Source organism: Podarcis vaucheri (genome assembly GCF_965113315.1).
Source record: "Podarcis vaucheri genome assembly, chromosome: 13".
In the NCBI taxonomy this organism is placed as follows: domain Eukaryota; kingdom Metazoa; phylum Chordata; class Lepidosauria; order Squamata; family Lacertidae; genus Podarcis; species Podarcis vaucheri.
The window spans coordinates 46,774,204-46,787,256 of record NC_138751.1 but is presented as its reverse complement, the minus strand read 5'-3'; the positions used below and the strand labels follow the sequence as shown (position 1 = coordinate 46,787,256).

General features: G+C 44.5%; 1 protein-coding gene across 1 annotated transcript in view; it reads left to right on the top strand.

Moving 5' to 3' along the window:
• Positions 1 to 13,053, top strand: part of TANC2 (tetratricopeptide repeat, ankyrin repeat and coiled-coil containing 2) — a 190,794-nt gene that overhangs the window by 162,629 nt on the left and 15,112 nt on the right. The window contains exons 20-24 of the mRNA XM_082194652.1: positions 1,667 to 1,760; positions 6,535 to 6,668; positions 9,217 to 9,340; positions 10,069 to 10,244; positions 12,566 to 12,698. Coding sequence (XP_082050778.1) covers positions 1,667 to 1,760; positions 6,535 to 6,668; positions 9,217 to 9,340; positions 10,069 to 10,244; positions 12,566 to 12,698 — 661 coding nt within the window. The remainder of the gene's footprint in view (positions 1 to 1,666; positions 1,761 to 6,534; positions 6,669 to 9,216; positions 9,341 to 10,068; positions 10,245 to 12,565; positions 12,699 to 13,053) is intronic.

Below are 13,053 nucleotides of genomic sequence, written 5' to 3'. Positions count from 1 at the left end.
AACAAATCATTAAGCAGCATAAAAAAACTGCAAGAAAGCAAGAAATGATAGAAAATAAAAATTAAGGTATACCAGTAAATTGCAGATAAAACATTTCAGGCAAATTATGCAAACTGAAGCAATTCCAGCAGCCCATACCATATAGAAACAATGACCGGGAGAAATTAATGCGAAATAGAACAAGGAAACGAACAAAATACGAAAAGCCTGAATAAGTAGGATAGAATTCGCCTAGTATCTAAAAGAAAATTAACGTGGCTCTTCTGTGGGCTCAAGTTCCATAGACAGGGTGCAACCACAGAAAAAGTCTTCTCTTAGGTACATGAGAGCATAAGAATACAGTGGTACCTTGGGTTACATACGCTTCAGGTTACAGACTCCGCTAACCCAGAAATAGCACCTCGGGTTAAGAGCTTTGCTTCAGGATGAGAACAGAAATCGTGCTCCGGCGGCGCAGCAGCAGCAGGAGGCCCCATTAGCTAAAGTGGTGCTTCAGGTTAAGAACAGTTTCAGGTTAAGAACAGACCTCCGGAATGAATTAAGTACTTAACCCGAGGTACCACTGTAGTACGCTGGATCAGGTGAATAGCCCATCTAATCCAGCATCCTAGGCTCACAGTGGCCAACCAGGTAGAACATGAGCGTCAGAGCACTCTCCCTTACCATTGCTGCCTCCAACTGTGGAGGCAAACCATAGCCATCATGGTGCAATAACCACACATTTAACCTCTGATGCACCTGGGGAAATGTTATCAGGCAGGCTTAAGTGGGAACAGGCAGTCCGTAAGGACTGTGTTGTCTCATTAGCTGGGGTAGAGGGTGGGGAACTTCTTTCAGCCCAAAGGCCACTTTCCCTCACAGCCAACCTTCTAGGGCTTCAAAGGTCAAAGGAAAACATAGTTGTCCTGTACAGAACTAGCTCAGGTCTAAGAAGTTTCAAAGTCAGACGGAAACATTATACACTCTTAATATAATATCCAGTAATTAGTCTGGATGTTCACACATGGATAACTGATGGCACAGTTAGTATACTGTATTTACTCGAGTCTAACGCGCCATCGAATCTAATGCGCACCTCAATTTTCAAAACCTTGAAACAAAAAAAAGTATTTGCTGGTGAATGTAAATGTGCCGTCAAATCTAATGCGCACCTTAATTTTCGCAACGCAATTTGGCCAAAAAAGGGGAGCGTTTGGTTCGGATAAATACGGTACTAACAATCGTTGAATGTAGGCTAGAATTTTGGGTGTATAGTGGACCCCTTTAGTACATCAGGTTCCTCATGAATCTTCCCTTGCGGGGTTTTTTAAGGTTATTAAGTGTATTTTTTAAAAAAAACAAAAACAAACCATTGTGACTTGTTTGTTTAGTTGGATACCGTTTAAGATTTATGTCCTGATACTGTGTGCTATCTTCTAAAGGTGTTTCCAAATAAATAAATAGATTATGGTGGGGGTGACGGTGTGTGTTTTTGTTGTAAAGGCAGATAATTATTTTAATGGGGCTGGGGAGTATATTTCCTTTGTGCCTGGGAAAGTGCCTGATAGGGAATTTGTTCACTCTGTTTCCATTTGTTTTGTTCAAAGCAGTTACAGCTTCAGATTATCAGCAGCATATTTTTAGACATGCAGAGAGTTCAGAAACTGACAGATTTCTTTGTTTTTAGATTGTCTCCTACCTGCTTGATCTTCCAGAAAAAGATGAGGAGGAGGTAGAACGAGCACAGATCAACAGCTTTGACAGTCTCTGGGGAGAGACAGGTAAATTCTGTAGACTGTTTGTGGCTCCCCTTGCATCCGTTGTATACATGTGTGATGTGCTGAAAGAGATTGGTTATCCTCTGGGAAATTCACAACAGTGCCAACATAAACCTCTGTCCCTTAATTTTCAGGATGTTGAGTATCGGTTGTTCCTTCTGAGTTTAAGGAGGAAAAGCTTATAAATATTTTATTTTTTTCAATATTTATAGGCCGCACATGAATAAAATTACAGCAAGGCAATATGCATAAGAACGTGACATCCCAGTAAGAGCAGTAAAAACATCAATTAATAAATACTGCTTGCTAAAAGAAATTCACCTCTCAGCAGCTTGTCTGAATAACACAATTTTCAGGAGATGTCTAAAAGAAGGCAGGGACAATTCTTGCTGAACCTCTACCAGCTCAGTCTCTAGTAAAATCCAGCTGAAGTGGCCCATCAGAGGGTGCCAGTGATCATGCTGGAAAATATGGAGTCAGGAATTTTTCGCTGTATAAGACGCACTTTCCCCCTCCAAAAATTAAGGGGAAATGTGTGTGCGTCTTATGGAGCCTCCATAAGCAACGTGAAGCCTCTGAAGCGCAGAGGGAGAGTTCCCTCCGTGCTCCGGAGGCTTTGTGTTGCTTTCGCTGAAGCCTGGAGAGCGTGAGGGGTCGGTGCGCACAGAGGCTTCAGGGATAGCCGCCTGAAGCCTCCGGAGCACAGCGGCAAGTCCCGCTGCACTCCAGAGGCTTCGGGTTCCTTTTGCTGAAGCCAGAAGAGCAAGACTCCTGGTTTCAGGGATAGCTGCCTAAAGCCTCCTGAAGCCTGAAGCCGGAGGCTTTGGGTTGCTTCGCTGAAGCCAGGAGAGCCAGAGGGATCGGTGCACACCGATCCCTCTTGCTCTCCTAGCTTCACTTTGCTGGAGAGGTGCTGCACAGCTTTCCCTCTCTGCGCAATGCCCCTTCAGCGAAGCGGGAGGAGAAATGGAAGGGGCTCCGTTTCTCCTGCCGCTTCGCTGAAGGGGCGCTGCGCAGAGAGGGGGAGAATTTTTTTTCTTGTTCTCCCCCTCTAAAACAAGGTGCGTCCTATGGTCGGGTGCGTCCTATAGAGCGAAAAATACGGTAACACAGGAACCTTGAACCTGTCTTGGTAGTGAATTGGCAGCCAGTGCGGCTCTCTTAGCAGAGGAGTAACATGTTGCAAGTGACCTGCTCCTCTGAAGTGGACCTGCCACTGCGTTCTGCCCTAGTTGCCGCTTCAGGACCAGATGCAAGGGGCAGCCCCACGTAAAGTGTATTACAGTAATTGAGCCCCTTAAGGTTACCAGTGCATGGACCTCTGCGGCCAGACCTTCTCAGGCCAAGAATGGTCGCAACTGGCATTTCAGCCAAAGCTCATACAAGTCAGTGAGTTGACATGGGCCTCTAATGAAAAACACAGATCAATGAGTACCCCCAAGCTGCGAACCTGCCTTTCAGAGGGAGTGTGATCCCATTCAGAACTGTCCATCCCATTTTAACGGAATTCTCATTGTATGGTCTTATCTTATTTTTATTTCATTGTATTGTATTCCTTGAGCACCACTTAGAGACTATTGTAATTAAAGGCATATAAATTGAAATAAAAAATAAGATGAACCACTATAACTCCTATTCCTGCAGAAGTTATACTCTGTTGTACATTTTGCATGCTTGTGGTAAATTGGCTGCCTTGCTTATTTTCATTATCATGTTGTCTTCAAACTGTGCTGCTAAGTTGCATCCTAACCCAGGGATGCTAACATGATAACAAAAGTCAGCCCTTGAATTAGCATTTATTACGTGAGTTTCTGAAGTAAATATCACAGATGGTGCCCTACTCCCCAGTCCTGCTGCTCCCACATTACCGGGGTGTGTGTGTGTGTGTGTGTGTGTAAATCAGGATCAGACCTTGGTTACAGGTCATGGTTCAGATTTAGAGCTAAGCCAAACCATGGTTTAGTTCTGGGTCGTGTAGCAACAGCAGGACTGAGGAACGAGCACAGTGGCCATTTGCCCTGAACCATAGTTCGGTTTAGCGTTATGTGTGAACTAGGTCAGTGTGTGCTCTTACTTATCTCTGAACAGTGCTGGGCTGGATACTCAAAAGAACATCCTGATAATCCACTACAGCAGGTGCCTCCTTATTTTTGGCAGAGAAATGTGGCATTATAGAAGACAGTTGCTTCATGGCTTCTAATTACTAATTTAAAATAGGTTCATTTTGCACAGCTAGCAGATTCACCTATCTCAATGAACTTCTGAGAGATCTGGATCAGGGTTATTTTACAGAAAATGTTCATTTGCATGGAGAGAGGATTGGTGTGAATGCTTCAAATAGCAGAGAGAGAAGCCAGGCCAGAATATTCAAAGAGGCAAATTTAAGCAGCACAAGACAAAGGACTTGGTCTGCTGGAGAATGGGAGGGCGAGATGGTGGTTGGGAAAGAAATTGCTTTGCCGGCAGTTTATTGTGTCAGTCTGGGAAAGAGCAACTTCAAAAAGTGCTTTCGTCTGTTTTTCAGGGTGAAAGTGTCTCCTCTAACCCAGACAGTACATTATGCCAGGCACAAGGCACTTCCATGTTACACAAAACTCTTGAAGTCTTGAGAATGAATGATCGCTTGGTTGTACAGAAAAGGCTTTTGCTGTCTGTGGGCTTTGCCTTGACCTAAGAAAGGACCCGAGTTTGCATTTAGATGGAATCGTGTCTGTTTGATGGTTGCATCACAGGCTTTTCCCTGGTGCACTCTCAAAAGTATTGCAGATGAAAATGCAGGGTTTTGTTTTGTCTTCTTAAAAGCATCTGTCCAAATTGCATTTTGGGGACCAGGGAGTCAAATCATTCAGTGCTTTGGTTCAGTTTCAGTTGAAATTGAAGTTCTTTGTGCTCAGCCCAATAATTTTAGAAACACATCCAGCATGCCTAATTTAGTTCAGTCCTAATTCACGTGAGAAAATGTTAATGCTATTCACGTGGTGCACATATGAACAGATGACCCATGTAATTGTACTGTTCTATATGGTTAACACACTAGACAGAAAAGTCTGCCAATTGTACATAAATTTGAATATGGGGAACATAATAGGTTGATTTGGGATTATTACTTAATATGTAATACCATGAGAAATGTAGCAGTTCAAAAATTTAAAATGTATTCACCCACCCCCATGCAGACAGAATTTCCCTCTCTAATCCTTTGGAACCAGGGCTGGCCCACCTATGAGGCAAGGTGAGGCAGGATCCCCGGGGACAATGGATGCAGCCTGCAAGGAATGTCTCACCCTCTGCTGCTGCCTCGATGGCGACAGCAGCTGTTGCCCACTCATTGGAGGCTGAGGCTGGATCTTCCGCCTCCCTTGCAGCCCCTGCCCCCCAGTGCTGCCTCTGCAGTGGCCTTTAGAGAATAGGAGGTAATGCTGGTCTCCTCCTCCCACCCATGTTCCTGATGTAGATATCCATCTCCCGTCCCCTTCATCCATCCATTCTTCCCTGGCCGGTTGGGGTAAGGGGTGGGGTGCCATTTTGTGGTTTGCCTCAGGTGTCAAAATGTCTTGGGCTGGCCCTGTGTGCCCTGGAGAATTACCGTGCTCTGTACTGCCAGCGGTCCTGCACACCTGGCTACTGAAGATGCAGCCTGATGGGAAATTTACTTTGTAATAATAATAATAATAATAATAATAATAATAATAATAATAATAATAGCAATAAATATGTGTGTAGATCTATGTACAGGGTAGGGGTTGCTACCCCAAACAAAGTATTCTCTCTGATAACCTGGATGTGGAGAATTGAACGTCAGTCTTTCCTCGTCTCTTGTTACTTAACATATAGCAATTACCATGAATGATGCAGATTAAAGAACAACAACCCCATTTAATGTGTTTTCTAGTCAGTTAAGCATGTGAAGGGAAGCCGTGGGAGTGAGCACGCTAACTCCATCCTGTCCCCAGTTGAAGGATGATCTTCTGAATTGGGGAGTTTTCTGTGTTCATAGAGGCTACCCACACATTTTTTTTATTTTTTTTATAATGATATTTATTGAAAAAAGAATTTTAAAAATTACAAAGAAAAAAAGACAAAATTACAGAGAAAAAAGACAAAAAAATAAAAAATAAAACCATCATTTTCAAATTCTCCACTTTCATTACCTTCTTTCCATGACCTCCTCCTCCTCCCATCTCTTGTATCTTGATTAATAATTGTCACAGCAAATGCTTTCCATAATTCATAATATTCTGTCATTACCTTACCTTGCTCTATTTTCATCTTATCTTATAAAAAACCTTAAAACTTAAATCTTATTTTTACCAGCTTCTCATAACCATTACCTTTTTACCTAATTCTTTAAACATTCTTACAAGAGCCAAGTAATTTCATTTCAACATTTTAGAAACTGGGGAAATGCATGGGGGAGAGGAGCCTCCCTGCTTCCGGATATTACCCTCCAACATGGAATGGTAGCAGGAGGTGGAATTAGTGTGTTCGTTCCCTTGGCCACTGGATAATGCCCGAAGAGGGCTAAAATCTTTCCAGGTCTATGCTACCCTTTATCTCTTGGGCGAATCTTGGAAATTGTAACCTAAAGCCTTTTTTATTTTTGGACCACAATCCTTTTATCATGTTCTTTTTTTAAAAAAAGAAGGAAGCCTGTAGGCAGGGATTATTTCCACTTTAGCCATCGCACAGCACTTAGGTGCATACCATGGCTGGAAGTCATGCAGCAGCAGCAGCGGCAGACTTTCTTTTATTCTGATTGGTCTTTTCTCTCTTCCAGCCCTGACTGCTGCAGCCGGACGAGGCAAGCTGGATGTTTGCCGTCTGCTTCTGGAGCAGGGAGCAGCTGTAGCCCAGCCCAACCGGCGGGGAGTCGTTCCCTTATTCAGTGCTGTTAGACAAGGCCATTGGCAGGTAAGGGGAGTGGGAGGGAGGAAAAAGCTGCCGGTCCTTCTCCTATTAAGGTAACAAGTATGTATACAGCTTGGATTTTCGGAGCTGCTTCCTGTATCATCTACCGCATTTTTCGCTCTATAAGACGCACCAGACCACAAGACGCTCCTAGTTTTTGGAGGAGGAAAACAAGAAAAAAAATATTCTGAATCTCAGAAGCCAGAACAGCAAGAGGGATCGCTGCGCAGTGAAAGCAGCAATCCCTCTTGCTGTTCTGGCTTCTGGGATAGCTGCGCAGCCTGCATTCGCTCCATAAGATGCACACACATTTCCCCTTTTTAGGAGGGTAAAAGCGAGTCTTATAGAGCAAAAAATACGGTACATCACATGGGCCTTTTGGTGGGATATCCTCAACAACGTGAGAGAGGTTTCAACATGTGTCTCCCTATGGTGAAGTCCTGGGAGGATCGCTAATCTATTTTCAATACCTTGGTGTTGCCACAGCATCTTAAAAAATAGATAGGTGTCTGTCTGAAGTTTTCTGTATTTTAATTACGGAGGCTTTTAGATGTATGTGAGTTCTTCAGGAATGCAAGATGCAAAACAGGGAGCAAGGGAACCAATAACTGCGGCATTCATAGGAATGCAGAAGGAAAGGAGATTGCTTTGACGTACTGACAAAGAGAGCATTTCATACCAAATGCTCTTCCTCCCTCCTTTAAATGTGTGTGATTCACATGTAAACAGTGCCTAACTCTAATTAGATGAAACCTTATGGTTCACAAATGCTGGTGGAGATTTATTGTGCTGGAAGGAACATGTTTTACCCCAAAGGTGTCAAATGTTCCAATTCAAATGTAAGCAATTTTTTGTACATGTAGAAAGCCCCATTAGCCTATTCCAGGATAGGCAATTCACTCTTTATCTTCCGTGTAGCCCTTTTGGCTTCTCCCACACACCTCAATAATGTCCCTACATGCCTTTTAGCAGTCCACGATTCCAGTCTGTTCCCACCTAATATTTGATAAATAAGTGTGTTCCCTGGTTGGCATTGTGTTTTCTGGTTGGTATGACGGTTGGTAACTCAGATGGTCACTGCATTAATTTAGAACTAGGGGGTTGCCAGTGTTTTTGCAGCAGAGTTATTCCAAGACAGCCCAGCATGCACAGATATAGATAAAGAAAACATACATTATGAGAGGGACCAGATAGCTCATGGTCAGTGGCGTAGCATGGGGGGTGTAGGGGGGGCCGGCCGCACCGGGCGCAACATCTGGGCGTTAGGGTTAGGGGGCGCAAATCCACGGGTTAGGGGGCGCAAATCCACGGGTTAGGGGGCGCAAATTACTTGCCTTGCCCCGGGTGCTGACAACCCACGCTACGCCACTGCTCATGGTAAATGACATGGAGGCAGCAGGTGGGAGCTCAAATCACCTAGAATCTACCCGAGAGTGTACCTTAGTAGCCTGTACCATACATTAGCTTATACCATTGGTGGGGAACTTCCATCCCATGGGCTGGGTGCAGCCCCTGTGAACTCTTAATGTGTTCTCCCACCCTCTCACCAACTCTGTTCTGCTTCCAGAAACTCACTTAGCAGCCTCCATTGAGAATCAACATGGAATATGATGCTATGGAATATGCTGCTATGTCTTTCTCTATTTCTCCACTCTCTCTGCAGTTTTCCCTCTTTCTCCATTCTCATCCATGGTGCAGTTGTACACATGATGCCTTGCTTGAGCGCCTTGGCAATCTCTCTCTCTCTCTCTCTCTCTCTCTCTCTCTTACTCTCTTTTTCTCTGAGCTTTCCCTGTGCAACCTCCAATAATTTGGGGTGAGCAGATTTAAACAAGTCTGTACGTCTACTGTTGTATGCTGTCTCTCTGGAGGGAAATGGCGGGGGACCTTTTACAGGGAGGGGCTCTAGAGAGACAACTTGCTCCAGTAAGTAGGTGATGAAAACATGGATCACTTTGGAGGTGCCCCACCCCACCCCGAGGAAGAGCATTCAGGCTGCACAGGTGTCCTTTCAAGGTGTGCTGAGGGTGAGCCAAAGCTGGGCAGAGCCACAGAACCTATTTTCCAAGGAAGCCCAAAACATTTGAATGTTGCTATTTGAAAATCCCAACTGGCCTCCCCTTCCCCTTCCCCAGCAGTAAAAATAACATAATGTATAGTCACTGTGTGTGTGAATGAGGAGCAAATGTGTAAAGAGAGGCATTTCTGTGAATAGGGTGTGAAGCAGGTGCGGTTGTGAGTGTGAATATGTTGGGTTGAAAAGGATTCTTCACCCCTTATCTAGAGGAAGGATGTGCAGAACATTCTGAAAACTTCACATCCATTTTAAATAAAAGTATTTCTTAAATGTAAATCCAGTGGATATATGAGGAATGTTTGGAGGTGGAAGATTTTGAAAGTACTAGACTGAAGTAGGTGTAGCATAGTGACATTTTAATTGCAAACTGAAACTTGTCGTGAGTACAGAGCATAGGGGCTTATGCATTTTTTTCATGGCTCTCAAACTCTGCACAATTTGTACTCAATGCATCCTTGCTTTGTATGCTTTCAGATTGTTGATCTCTTGCTCACCCATGGTGCAGATGTTAACATGGCAGATAAACAAGGCCGGACTCCTTTGATGATGGCAGCTTCGGAAGGGCATTTGGGCACTGTAGAGTTCTTACTAGCACAAGGTTAGTTTGGAGTCGTGTTGAGATTAAACCCAAGTATGTGTAAGCAGACTCCAAAATTACTGCGAAGACAGACCTTGACATTCGCTTTCCACAAATTTCATACCGTTGGATGAAATCATGCAAGCTAGACTCAAATCCGAATTAGGATGCTGTATACGAATGTTTCATTTACAGTGGAATAGCCTTACTTAGTTGATTGACTTTTTACAGGGTCGAAACTTTGTGAACAAAATGTCCCATCTCATGATTTCCCAGTTCAGGTGCCAATCCCACCCCCACCCCCACCCCCAGGTTCAGAAAATCTCAGCTCAGCAGAATAACTTTCAGCATAAATGACCAAAATCATGCTGCTATTCTGGCTGGCCACAACCTATAGAGATTGCACCAGCCGTGTGTTCCTCTATCCTTTGTTTCTTCTCTCTAGGAGTCAGATCTATCACGTCATTCTTTTCCAAATGGTATTATCTTTATGGTCTGACAAGTAAGCACTTCAAATGTCAGCAAACTGGCAATTTTTCTCCAAAGATACCTGCCCAGCCAGTATATGGAATATTGCAGAGGACATAAGAGTCTCTTCAATAAGGCACACACTTCCATGGAAGAAAAAAAAAAAAACAACAACTTCCAGGAATGAAACTCTTAAAGAGGGGCACTGTGAGTTGCAGGTGGGTTTAGCGTATTTGGAAATACCCTTAAGTAGTCTTGCTCTGTGTTTTGTTTTTCCCCAGGATCCTCCATTTCCCTAATGGACAAAGAAGGACTTACTGCCCTCAGCTGGGCTTGCCTAAAGGGACACCTTTCAGTAGTACGAGCTTTGGTGGAGAGTGGAGCTGCTACAGACCATGCCGACAAAAATGGGCGCACTCCGTTGGATCTAGCTGCTTTCTATGGTGATGCAGAAGTGGTAAGTGCTTTTTTTTTTGGGGGGGGGGGAGAATTCAAATCCAAGAGAGGAGGTTCAGGATAATGTCAAGCTTTGGAAAACCCTTGGCAAACTTAGTTTCATTAATTACATTTGTATACTGCCCTTCACCTGTAGATCTCAGGGCAGTTCACAACATAAAAATACAAAATAAGAAACACAGAATACATCATAAAAATGAGAACCAAAACAAACCAACGATTCCCTCCTCCACAACACATTTAAAAGGGCATCAGATGTTAATCAGCCAAAGGCTTTGATGAAGAGGACATTTTCGCTTGGTGCCTAAAAGTGTATAATGAAGACGCCAGCTGAACCTCCTTGGAGAGAGCATGTCACAAATGGAGAGCCACTGTAGAAAAGGCCCGTTCTCATGTTGCCACCCTTACGAAAGGGGCACATGAAGAAGGGCCTCAGGTGATGAGGGTCTGAGTAGGTTCATATAGAGAAGCGTGATCCTTGCGGTATTGCGGTCCTGAGCTGTTTAGGGCTTTATAGGTTAAAACCATGGAGTTTTCTTGGCAGGGATACTGGAGTGGCTTGCCAGTTCCTGCTCCAGGTGGATCACGTTTAGTCAAAACTCTCCACTATGACCTGTCCGTCTTGGGTGGCCCTGCACAGCATAGCTCATAGCCTCTCTGAGTTATTCAAGCCCCTTTGCCACAACAAGGCAGTTTGACCAAACTGCGGGAGGCAGTGGAAGACAGGAGTGCTTGGCGTGCTCTGGTCCATGGGGTCACAAAGAGTCAGACACTACTAAATGACCAAACAACAACAAGGTCAAAACCAGCACTTTGAAACTAATTGGCAGCCAATGTAATTGGGCCAGGATTAGTGTAATATGCTCAAACTTAGCAACATGGCCGCTAAATTCTGAAGTTTCCGAACCGTCTTCAGAGGCAGCCCTACGTATAACGCGTTGGAATAATCTAACCTTGAGGTTACCAGAGCATAGGCAACAGTAGTTAGTCTGGCCCTGTCCAGACAGGGGTGCAGCTGGGCCACCAGCCGAAGCAGATGGAAGGCACTCTGCACCACTGAGGCCACCTGACCCTCAAGTGACAGCAGAGGTTCCAGAAGTACCCCCAAGCTGCATACCCACTCTTTTGGAGGAATTGTAACCCCATCAAGAGCAGGCAAACTCCCATCCATCTGATCTACAGGGAACCAGGCAGAGGGCCTTCTCGGTGGTGGCACCCGCCCCGTGGAACGCCCTCCCACCAGATGTCAAAGAGAAAAATAATTACCAAACTTTTAGAAGACATCTGAAGGCAGCCCTGTTTAGGGAAGCTTTTAATGTTTAATAGGTTATTGTATTTTAGTGTTTTGTTGGAAGTTGCCCAGAGTGGCTTGGGAAACCCAGCCAGATGAGGGGTATAAATAATAAATTATTTATTATTATCATCATCATCATCATCATCATCACCATCATCATCATCATCATCTAGGGAACTGCCCACTAACAGTGCCTCAGTCTTATCTGGATGGAGCTACAGTTTGTTGGCTCTCATCCAGTCCATTACCGAGGCAAGACAAAGATCCAGCACATCTACGGTCTCACCTGCAGATGTAAAGAGGAAGCAGAGCTGTGTGTCGTTGGCATATTGCTGACAGCGTACTCCAAACCTCCAGATAACTCCACTCAGTGGTTTCATATAGATGTTAAACAGTATAGGAGATAAAACTCAACCCTGAGGAACTCCACATTGGAGGCTGCATGGGGCTGCAAAACACTCCCCAAGCATCACCCTCTGGAAATGTCCAGCCAAGTAGGTACCACTCACCCATAACTTGTGAGTAGGTACCAAAGCGGTACCACTCACCCATAACTTGTTCAGCTGCTCCAGGAGGATCTTATCCTACAGTAGTGGTCAACTTTTTTGGAAAGCACACCAAGGGAGTTTTGCTTCTAATGTACTGAGCTGAAAGAAAAAGAAAGAACAGGCCTTAGCCCAACGGTATAGTGTCAGGCAAAAGTAGACATCGCACTTCAACACAATGAAGTCTGCAGCTATTTGCTGTGTGGCATATATGCTCTCTCCAGTATGGCCTGGAGTGTGTGGTTGGCATATATGGGTGGTTTTACCTTTGAGCCGGGGATTGGATCTGATGGCTTTTTGATTCATTCCAACTCCTAAGTGCCTTCAGGAGTCAAATGAGGTGAAGGAATAAAAATAGTTGCCATTTTAGCTCAGCATCCCACTCTCAGTTCTTTTGAGGTCAAAAACCTGCACTTAATTGCATGATCATAATGCCTATGACTTCCAGGGTGATGCTGATTTCAATTGATTGCTTATTTGTAGGTTCAGTTCCTGGTGGATCACGGTGCCATGATTGAGCATGTGGATTACAGTGGGATGCGCCCCCTCGACAGGGCAGTGGGTTGCCGCAATACTTCTGTTGTTGTCACACTACTGAAGAAAGGAGCCAAGATAGGTAGGGAACAGTCAAAGAAAAGAAAACCCACCTTGTGAATCTCTCAAGAGCCCTATTTCCTCCCAGGTTGTGCAAACTTGCAGCACTCCTATGAAAAAGGCATGTCCGGTTTTGAAAGAATGCTGCTTCTGTTTCACCAGCAGAATGCCAACATTCCTGTGCGCTTTGGCTGCTGTGTTGTGTTAATCGAACATTGGATTTTCCTCCTGCCTAGCTCTTGGCAAACTGGGGGAGTACCTCTTAATGAGGTTATTCCTCTGAGAATGACCACCACTTCGACGGTTCTGCTGTTCTGATATGCTGCTGTTGCTTTCCTTGCTCTGTAGATGCTTCCAGGTTTGGGTATTGCCTGCAC